The following is a 10,163-nucleotide window of genomic DNA, read 5'->3' on the forward strand; positions in this document are numbered from 1 at the left end:
AGAGAGCGCTCCCTCGCCGTTGTTCCACTTCAGCCTCCAGCTCAGAGCCACCGCGGCAACCTCAGAACCCTGGGCAAGTTCTGCTGTGGAGACGGTTGTGCAGCGGCCACGGTAGCCTGCTCCTCAGACAGATGTCCTGCTTTGCTTCTGAAAAGTTGTGCTTGAGGCTTACTTTTCGCGTGTGGACATGTGTGATCTCATCTAATGTTGGGAGAGACCAGTGTCAAGTCCTTTGGTAACTGAAATAATCATAACTTCCTAACATCTGCTGTGTCATTTTTGAGAAGAAGAATATCTTTTTAATGAAGACTGGCTGCTCTCCAGTGTGAATGGCTGTCATGATTGACAAACCATGGACTCCCAGGAGCCCTGAGCTCCTGTTTCCCTGCCACCGGCACCCACTTGTGTAAGGAGGACACTGGCTGTGCCCCTCCAGGGTCCCTCACACTCCCGACCAGTGGCCCTCATTGTACGGCACTCACTCCTTCCTACTGTGGACTCTTTTGAAATTCTTTCTTTTGCACATACAGCATCTTGCCCTGTTACCTCTTCTGAACTCAAATCACTGGATAGAAGGACTTAGAAGCCCGGGTTCAGCAGTTTCCAGTTTCTCTTCCAGCCCCATGTGGATGGCTCAGCAGCTCCTGGCTGCAGCCTGATTGCACCCTGGAGAATACAGTGCAATACTGCCTTTTGATGACTTATTCCTCTTGATTGTGCATTTAATTTGACTATGTTATGGTACTAAAGTGATTTAGATGATCAAATATTACCTACACTCACATCAACAGCTACACCAAGTTAGACATTTTGAGCTAGAAGGGCCCTAAAGGTCATACATATAAACTGCCCCCTTATTTTGTAGATAAAGAAATGGAAGTTAAACACAGATAATCCTACTACAGATCCTTATAATAACCCAGCTTGCTAATTGAGGTAATATCCAGATAACACTTCGATCTAGAAGGCAGTGCTAACAAACTTTAGCTCCTACCCTTAGTTGGATCAACCCATGGAAATGGCCCGGATATTTCTATGCTACTTAGGTGTACAGGCAAGCAGACAGCCTGTGGGCTGTAGGTCTCCAGGTCAACGTGGGGACGGCTCCACGGGGTCTCTTCTCCACGTGGCCCAGTCAGCCCCCTTTCCTCTGAGACGGAGAGCAGAGAGAGATTGCACCTCTGAGAATTGGGGTTCGCTTGCCTGCATCTGTGTGTTGTGCTTGTCTGGCCACCCCTCTTTTAGGAGAGAGAAATCAGTCAGACAAGGTCAAAGAAGTGAACCTCTGAGCATTTCCTGTGTTCTCAGGAAGTGAGTTCGCATATGTAAAGGCAAGGAAAGAGCTCGTCTCCACGCACCAGGAGAACCTGTGGTGGCGTGATGGAGGGATCCCGGGCTTTGGAAGTAAAACCATTTGGTTTCAAATCACCAAACTCCCCCACATCACTTGAATATTTCTGAGCTTTCATTTCCTCTCCTCTCAAAAAAGGGGACAATTGCCACATAGATTGTGAGGTTCTAATAAGATCGAATATGTGAAGTAGCAGGTGCTCACCAAATGGACCTTTCTCCTCTCTGCTCAACCAGAGTAAGGTCTGGAACTCTAGAAGCATTATTGATAATTCTTTTTTTGGAAAGTAATTTGGAATGTGAGTGCAGGTGAGTTCTTGTGGAGCCTTTTACATAATTATTTATAACTTGAGACACAGAGTTAATAAGACCTGAAGAGGATTTTCAGTGGAAAGAACTCAAGAGAATAAAGGGAGATAATAAAGAGCAGGACCAGAGAGGCCAGGCTGGGTTCAGGCAGAGCCTGGAGCCGCTTCTGAGAAATGGCCCCGCAGACTGGCCGGAAGGTGTTTGTATGGGTCGCCCACTCTCCAGGCTGCCATTAACATAGATGTAAACTGAGTCACAAAAAAGCCCTAAACATGTTCCCTCAGAGTGGTGGAAGTGAGTCCTACAGTCTGGTCTTTGAACAGAGGCTGGGGAACCCCATACACACATGCCAGATACCTTCCCCCTACCACCTTTTATTCTTTTACTGCTCACCCGAGGACAGTTTTCATTACTTTCGAAGACAGGGGAAAGGGGAAAGAGAGAGAGAAACGTCGATTGGTTGCCTCCTTCCCATACATGCCCCAACTGGGGATCGAACCTGCAACCTAGGTATGTGCCCTCACTGGGACTTGAACCCTCAGACTTTTGGTGTACCTGACAATGCTCCCACCAACTGAGCCACGTCAGCCAGGCCTCCCTTTTTAATATAACAATTTTCCATATGATTCCCTTCCACATTTATGGAAATAGTAGGTCTCTCTGGCCTGAACAGAAAGGATTCCAGGGAGCGTTGTGAGTAATAGATGAGGGGACATTGGAAAGTTTGCCTTTTCAGGAAGCCATTGGGTAGGAAAGAGTCATATTTGACAAAGGTCATGAATGTATGTCCTGAAGTCACAGAGGAAGACTGCAAAGAAATACCTTGATTCTATTAAATTAGGGGAGATGAGGGGCAGGGATAAAGAGGGCGAGAGCTGGTCTTTATATTATTCCCTGGGAGGAACTCTGGAGTACTGAAAGACATTGAAATTAGCCCCAAATTGTCACAACCTTTGTGAATATTGGTTTATGGGATATTTTTGTAATCTCTTTTTTCTCTATCATGGCAACCTGTTTTAGGATTTTTTTTTTTTTCAAGATCTTTCATTCAACATATAGTAGGCTCTTATTAAATGTCAGGCACTGTACTAGACCCTGAGGATGTGGCAGCTCAATGTCTTCGGGGAACAGGCCCAGTATACAAACACTGTGGTGTGTTATGGGGTGGGAAGTGAATGGTATTAAAGTGAAACCCTAAATGCTACTGGGCCACGGGTGGGCTTCCTTCCACCTTCATACTTTGACTCTAGAATTGTCATTTTCTCCTGTCAGGGAGACCCTTAAAAACTGCTGCCATCACACTGCACATCCCTAAGACAAGATAAGAGCTAACGCAGGATTGAAGAGACAACGATCCACCCTCGTTAGCTCTTTCCAAGCTGCAAGAGTGCTTCCCCTCTAGTTACCCCAGGTCCGGGGCCATTTCTTACTTTAAAATTGAGACCTAACTTTCACACACATCTTAGTGTACGGATGGGTGAAATTTCACACTGGTACAGACACCTGTCACCACCTCTCAGATCCGGATATAATCAGCTTCAGATGTGTTCCATCTTTCCCTCACTTCGCAGAAAAGGAGGGAAAGGAAAGGAAAACACCACCATTTACACAAAACAATAGTGTACTTTTGGGTCAGTCAACATGTAGTCATCCTTGGCATCAATTTCCTCATGTAAAAAAATTACATGTCTATGTATGTTACATGATTTTTAGAATCCTTTCAGCCCCAGCTCTTTTATTATAAGTGAATGAAAGAGTCGGGAGGAGACCAAGTTTCTGTAGGCTTTTCAGTTCTGTGCACCAGGACCAGGTGGGACTTCAGGGTTATTTTGGAAAAGGTAAGTTCCTCTCTGGCTCGGTTGAGAGTGGAACCATCAGTTCTACAGAAGGAAGAAGTTTTCCTTTCAGGTTCATGATTTCAGGCTGATTCTTAATAACCCAGCCAGAGTGCCCTCCACTGTATCTGTCCAAACTCACCCATTAGTCCTGTTTTGAGTTGTTCATTCATACTTTGTCCAAAGCTGTCTTGCCATGATTTTGTAAACAACTTGGGTTTCAAACATGGACAGGAAAATGTGCATTGAAGTAGAAAATTTTTGTTCAGATTAGCTATTATTTATTTTTTAAATTAAAAATGAAATGTATTTTAAAGTTCACTGTGTGTTTAGTTTGTTACTATCCATATATTAATGAAATAAAATCATTAATTTCTGACACCTCCTTTTGACACATCACACATAGACTCCCCTCTAGCCTTTCACTATGGGTCCTATGAATTTAAACTTGTACTGTGGGGTCAGAGAGTCATCTTTGCCTAGAAGCAATAGAAACTTCAAATTACCTGGTTCCCCCTCTGCCCCTGCCTCCCCATCTGAGCTGGCCAGTTTTCAGATAACAGTTCATTTACTACAATAGGTTCTATTTACTTACTCATTCATCACAGGTAACTGGGAAATAAAGGGAAATAAAGAGGTTAAAAGGAGTATCTAATAACTCCCACAGAAAGCATGGGAACTGGTTCTCCAACTAGGTTGAACAGCAGTATCCCCTGGGAAAAGGTGCTGTGCCCCAGATCACTGGCATCCGAATTTCTGGGGGCAGGAATGGGACCCAGGCATCTCCCTGTGCTAGTCCAATGTTAGGAAAGGTTAAGAACCCCTGCCTAGAGGAATGCCAGCTTTAGAAAATTGGTGCTCAAGGTGTGTTTCTTAACCTCCCCGCCAGCGGTGGGCCCAACAGGAGAGGACCACCATGCTTCCATAGCGCAGCTCCACTGTAGGAAGTCCTCGCCTTAAGCACCAGAATTTTTTAAAGTGTTTCAGTGCTTTCAAACATTTGTGATCTATTGCTTCTTAGAGCAAACAATGCCCCACTGTATACATAAGAATCACCAGGTGCTTGTTAAAAATGCAGATTTTGAACCAGTAAACATGGGGAATCATCTGGGATCTAGGTCCACACTGAAGAACACTCCGTTTAGAGCACCTTGCCCTGCCAGGATTTGTAACTGCTCTTATCTCACGCAGTAATTCTTGACTTTTCCCCGATCATCTCAGAAATACCACAACTTCTAGAATTTCTGCTAAAATGGTCTGCGTTTAATCCCTTTTCATATCTTTATCATTAAAGCCATATATATTTGATAACTCACCTAATTACAACTATCATCATTCACATTTCCCCTCCTTTTATTTTGAAAGGCTGAAGACTTTTTTTTAAAGCTACAGTGATGTGCTAGAGAGCTCTTCAGATTCAGGAAAATGCTTCCAGTGTTAATAAAGGGGCCATGTTTACTCTGCCTCCCTCCATCACTTGGGCGTTGGGGAATCAAAGATCCCATACACACATGTCAGCTGCAAACCACTGCCCCAAAGACAGGCTTTGGCAAAGGAAACCTGAGACTCCAAACAATGTATGAAAGAAGTTGTTGTCTTTTTAAAATATGTAAATAATAAAAGATTGTAAGTGATATCATTTATGTAAAAAGAAAGTTACTGAGTGGTTGACAGCTGGGAGTCTCCATCCTGCCTACTATGTATTGATTAATAAAATGATGCCGTTCTGCCTTTTGTTTCATAAAGTAGATTATAGACCCTACGACCACCTAATTTTATTAAAATGGGAGTGAAGAAGTTTTTTGATTCACTTTTAGAGATTCTGCAAATGGTGATATTTGGGAAATCTTGCATTGTACAGTAATAAACATTAGTATTAGAAAGAGAGCCCCCCGCCCCCCAAAGAATGTACCTGTCTTGCCCTTTTAGAGGTATGGGGCCAGGGAGGGGAGGAGGAAGTTTTTGTTTCTGACTAAAAGAGGAATAAGGGCCTACATCTTGACCGTGACACCAGGCAAGTTATCTGAAATTTGAGTTTTCCCCATGGTCTCAGAGTCACGTGGAAGTTACAGGGGTACATGAGAGTGTTCATGTTGTAGCGTCTGGAACCTCACAGAGAAATAGTCACCAGTGACACTAAGTTGACAGGAGCTTCAGTGTCCTGTCCCAGCTCCAGTTAGCAAACTGACCTCTTCCAGGTCCAAGTCCACTGGCTGCTCATCACCCTGCAAGGCAGAGTCACTGACCACAGAGCCCAAAGTGGCTCCGTGGGTCTCAGAAATGGTTGGAGCCCCAGTTTCTGCATTTCGAAGGGAGGAAGACCATGATACCGACTCTCCTCAGTCGTTATGAAGGGTGATGAAAATATGTGTGTATCCAGCACAAAGTCTGACCCTCTTTGCAGAGAGCGAACTGTGACAATGCTATTTGACCAAGGGACATGGAAACCGACTCTACACTCCACAGTGTTCTCAAGAGAAGCAGCAAAAAGATCAGGTAGGTGAAGATTATTATTCTTAGGTCTCAGTCCCCCAACTCAGAATGCACCACATGCTTGGAGAGACCACATGGAGCCAGGAGACGCTATGGACTAGAAGCCCAGCAAGGCCTTTCCCCTTGGCCTCTCTCAGGTTCCAGTGACTTTTAAAGGGATTAGAGACAACCTGCGGAGGCCGCCTTGGCCATGGCCCCATCTACCTTCTGCAGGGTGTGGTCAAAAAGCCACAATCCCACAACGCCCTGTAGCTGAATCAAAGTAGCCCAGACCAATCTGGGGCTGTTGTCCTTGTGGTTCAGGGGGGTGGTGGAGGAGAGCCATGAGATTCCTGGTCAACAGTAGTGTTGAGCCTGTGTTCTCCCCCTTGCATCAGCCCCTGCAGACACAGTGGGAGGACTCCCCTTGGGGGCTCACAGTATCCCTCCCCCACCAGAGAGAGGTCTGAGTTATAGAAAGGCTTAGTCAACATTTATGCCACTTTATTCACACTACTTCATTATATCTGCAATTTGGTGTAAGAATTTCTGAAATTCAGGCAATTTACAACTATTAAATGGGTCACAAATTTCAAAGCCAGAATTATACTCAAGTGTTGTCAATTCCTCTGGACCCATGACTTTAAATCTTTGGCCCGGTTTCATCTTCAATCAGACTTTCCTGAAAAAGATGTGAGTAACAAATCTATCAAGGTTGATTTTACTCGCTGAATTTCATTATACATTTAATACATTATTTCTAAAATATCGATAAAGAAAAGATCCATTTGTTTTGTGTTCTAGAAAGTTCTAAAGAGATATACAATCATGTCTTACAGTTTATAATAAAATCCTCGTTCATATTTTAAGGATAGATGCAAGGAAGAAAGTAAAAGAAAGGTCTGACCTATCAGCTTGCTACTGAGTGAGACTTTGCTTCAGTTCCTTCTCTCTAATGTCACATTTGGGAAATTTCAGTGCTTCCTATGTTTTTATCGTGTGGTAAGCAGGATTAGAAAAAGAAAGGAAGTAAAGATAGCTCTCTGCTTTCTTCTTTTTCCTGTGAGTGTGGAAGTTCAGGTCAGGGGAGAAAAAAACTATGGCTTAGCTTCATGTGTGGCATATTCTGGTTTTCCCTGCCCCTCGAATTAACTGTCATGGCTTCTAAATGCCACAAGCAAGTGGACCATGGAGCTCAGAGAACACCAACATTGACTTCAAGACTCAATTTCTATATTAAATTCTCTTTATGTTTATTTGAAAATCAAAAGCCTACATCAGGTTACTATATTTCCATTCCTGGAGAGAATTTAGAGATCGTGATAGTCCAATCAGAAAACTGGAAATCATACATGTGGCTCTGAATTATGAATTTACTAGTTTGGAACTTTTTATTCCAAAGGCAAAATTAAAAATAAACTGAAGCAACATTTTTGATTTCTGCATTTCCCAGGGAAAACAATGTCATACCAAGAACAACTGAAGAATCGCTGAAAAGGTACGGTTACCTAAAGGAGAAGAGTCTAGACTGTGAAACTGAAGAATGCATGGACATATTTGAAGAACTGAGATGGAACAGGGGGAAGAAATTTGGTCCATCATTCCCAAAGCCAGAGCCAACATTAGCAGCTAAAGGTTACAGGGTGATTTCAATTCGATTTATGAAAGAAAAAAAAAGGTTCCAACCACTGTACTGTACTCTCCAGCCACTGAAAGGGGGTGTCATGAGATAGTGAGGGCCCAGCCACAGAAGCCACTCAGGTGGTCAGGAAGGGAGCCTCCCAGCGGCTGAAAGACAGTTGCTCTAGTGGACAACCTACAAGGCAGTGCCCAAGGGCTGTCCCATCCCCCAGGGGCCGTGACTCACCAGAGCTCCTTTCAGCTCCCGGAGGGCAGAGTGGGGCTGGTGGATGGTGCATTCCAAGCGCTGAGGTTCTGCTTGTTGATCAACCTCTTTGGCTATCTGAAGGAAAAGAATGTGACTCTTGGAGATAGAGATAAAGAAATGAAATAATATTTTCCATTTCCACTAAAAGTTGTCTGTGGAGAATGAGGTCAAAGTGGACGCAGGACTGAGCATGTTGCGGGACTGGGGTGGGGCCTTTGGGAAAGTCCATCCCCCGTGTGCCATTGCTACAGGGTGGTGTGGGTCCCCAGGTGAGGGCCGTGGTCGGGAGAGAGAGTCTTCTCTCTCTCCAGATGAGAATGAAGGACTCCGAACCTCATGAGGAGACAGTATACAGAAACTACAACAGCTTATACTTATTAATAGGGTTGATTTTTATTTTCTAGGTTTTACTAAGTGTGTCAGTTAAATGAGACTTGCTTCCCAGCCCTGGCTGGGTAGCTCTGTTGGTTGGAGTGTTGCCCATACACCAGGGTTTCCAGTTCTATCCCTAGTCGGGGCACACACAAGAATGAACCAAAGAATGTATAAGTAAGTGGAACAACAAATCAATGTCTCCTCTCTCTCTCTCTCTCTCTCTCACTCATAAAAACAAACGAACAATAAATTTTAAAAAGAGAGAGAGAGTTGCTTCCTGTACAATCTATGTAAAGGATACTTCAAATTCTGGGGCTTCTTTAATTACATATATTATTTCTCTAAAAAGAGAGATTTCTTTCCAATGAAAACTAAATGGTTTTAAATTTCTTTCCCTACGTTTCCCATTTCCAGGCCTACATTAAGTGTCCCAGTTCCAAATCACTCATCCTTTAGGGCCTAGCTTGTTTCCCATTAATTAAACAACAACGACAACAATAACAAGAACTGTGTTTTATTAATCCATTGCCATTTGGGGGATGGACCAGCTAACATATATATGGCCTCTCATATAACCCTTGCATGACCCCAAGAAGTTGCATTTTATAGATTAAAAAAACAAAACCCATGTAGCCTATGCTAGAGCTGGCACTGGTACTGAAATCTAACTTATATGAAATTAAATCCAGCATATTTCCCTGCATATATTTTGTCTCCTTGAGCTTGCTAACTCTTCTGATCTAATGACCTCTGACTTCTTTGCTTAAATACACATTTTTATAAATATGTGCTGCTGACCTGAATCATAGGTGTTTTTAAAAGATGAAATAAGGAAGAGAAAACATAAGCAGAAGTTCTAAGATTTTCTTTCCAAATCTCAAAGAGTCATCCTGCCTAGAGGCCTTTCTTCGTCATAGTTTCTCATGCCTGGGCGACTCCCTGTGCTCAGAGCCCAGCGCACTGCGCAGTTGTGGCTGCGTTCTCTTGCAGCAGCTCCTTTCATCTGCCCTGTTAGTCCTCACCTGAATTGAAAGCAGGAACGGGGCTTTACTTCCTAAGTGTGTTATCACCCCCAGGAGACCTAGGGTGGAGTTTAGAGTAGCACTTACCAGGGCACACAGAGAACACTTGTATAGTTACTAACTGTATTTGGTTATTAAACCAAATAAGCCACATCTTATTTTTGAAGGTGAGAGAGACTCACCTCTTGGAAAGAGTCAGTCAACTTTTCTGCGTTTCTTTTCCCTCCAGGGCGCAGTCCATAGGACCAGTGCTGGCCGGAGCAGCCCACCACACACGTCAAGAGAATGAGTCCAGCCAGGAGTTTGGCAACCGCTTCCATTCTAAGGAATATCAATACAGCAATGAACACCAGCCCAGACCAGGCTGAGCAAAAGGGAAAGAGCTCTTTGGTGAAAAGGCTAACAGTTGTGTCACTGACTTGATGGCAGACGGAGTTAGGAACCATCTACAAGCCCAGCACAGACGAGGAAACACACGTACCCACATGCTTGCCTTGCATTTCCTAGCCACTGGGGCCAAAATCATTTCTTTAAACTAAACTAGTCTATTTCTATTTTCATTAGTTATTTTGTTCCCCAAACCCCATGACTCCTCCTCTATGGAGTTCACCTTGTTGTCTTAACCTTTCCCCCTCTGTCACTGGTTTTGAGCTGTATTGTTCCTGAGATGAAGGGAATTGGGTCATCTGCTCTGTTAAGTAGCTCCTACTAAAAGTTCTGGCTAAAAGAGGACTTTCTTGATATTAACTGGCTACACTAGGTGCTAATGAGGTTCTGCTATCTGTCCTCTAGGCGACCATGCGTTAGTGCTGCTGGACCATCAGAGAGTGAGGGAGGACTCAACACTTCAGACACTGCAGCCAGCCCAGCTGCCTCCCCAGCCAAGGCTGTCTCAGGTTATCTAGTGACGTG

The 10,163-nt window shown here is 43.9% G+C and overlaps 1 protein-coding gene across 1 annotated transcript; it reads right to left on the reverse strand.

Moving 5' to 3' along the window:
• Nucleotides 1-6,473: 6,473 nt before the first annotated feature.
• On the reverse strand, nucleotides 6,474-9,786 carry GNRH1 (gonadotropin releasing hormone 1). The gene is made up of 3 exons (XM_090288985.1): nucleotides 9,434-9,786; nucleotides 7,834-7,929; nucleotides 6,474-6,648 (listed from the first exon to the last, which is right to left on the reverse strand). Exons 1-3 carry the CDS (start codon nucleotides 9,695-9,697, stop codon nucleotides 6,610-6,612), a joined length of 399 nt encoding a protein of 132 aa, XP_090145111.1. The 5' UTR covers nucleotides 9,698-9,786; the 3' UTR covers nucleotides 6,474-6,609.
• Between the last annotated feature and the right edge of the window lie 377 nt (nucleotides 9,787-10,163).

Source organism: Furipterus horrens, unplaced genomic scaffold, assembly GCF_987537825.1.
Source record: "Furipterus horrens unplaced genomic scaffold, mFurHor1.1.pri manual_scaffold_10, whole genome shotgun sequence".
In the NCBI taxonomy this organism is placed as follows: Eukaryota; Metazoa; Chordata; class Mammalia; order Chiroptera; family Furipteridae; genus Furipterus; species Furipterus horrens.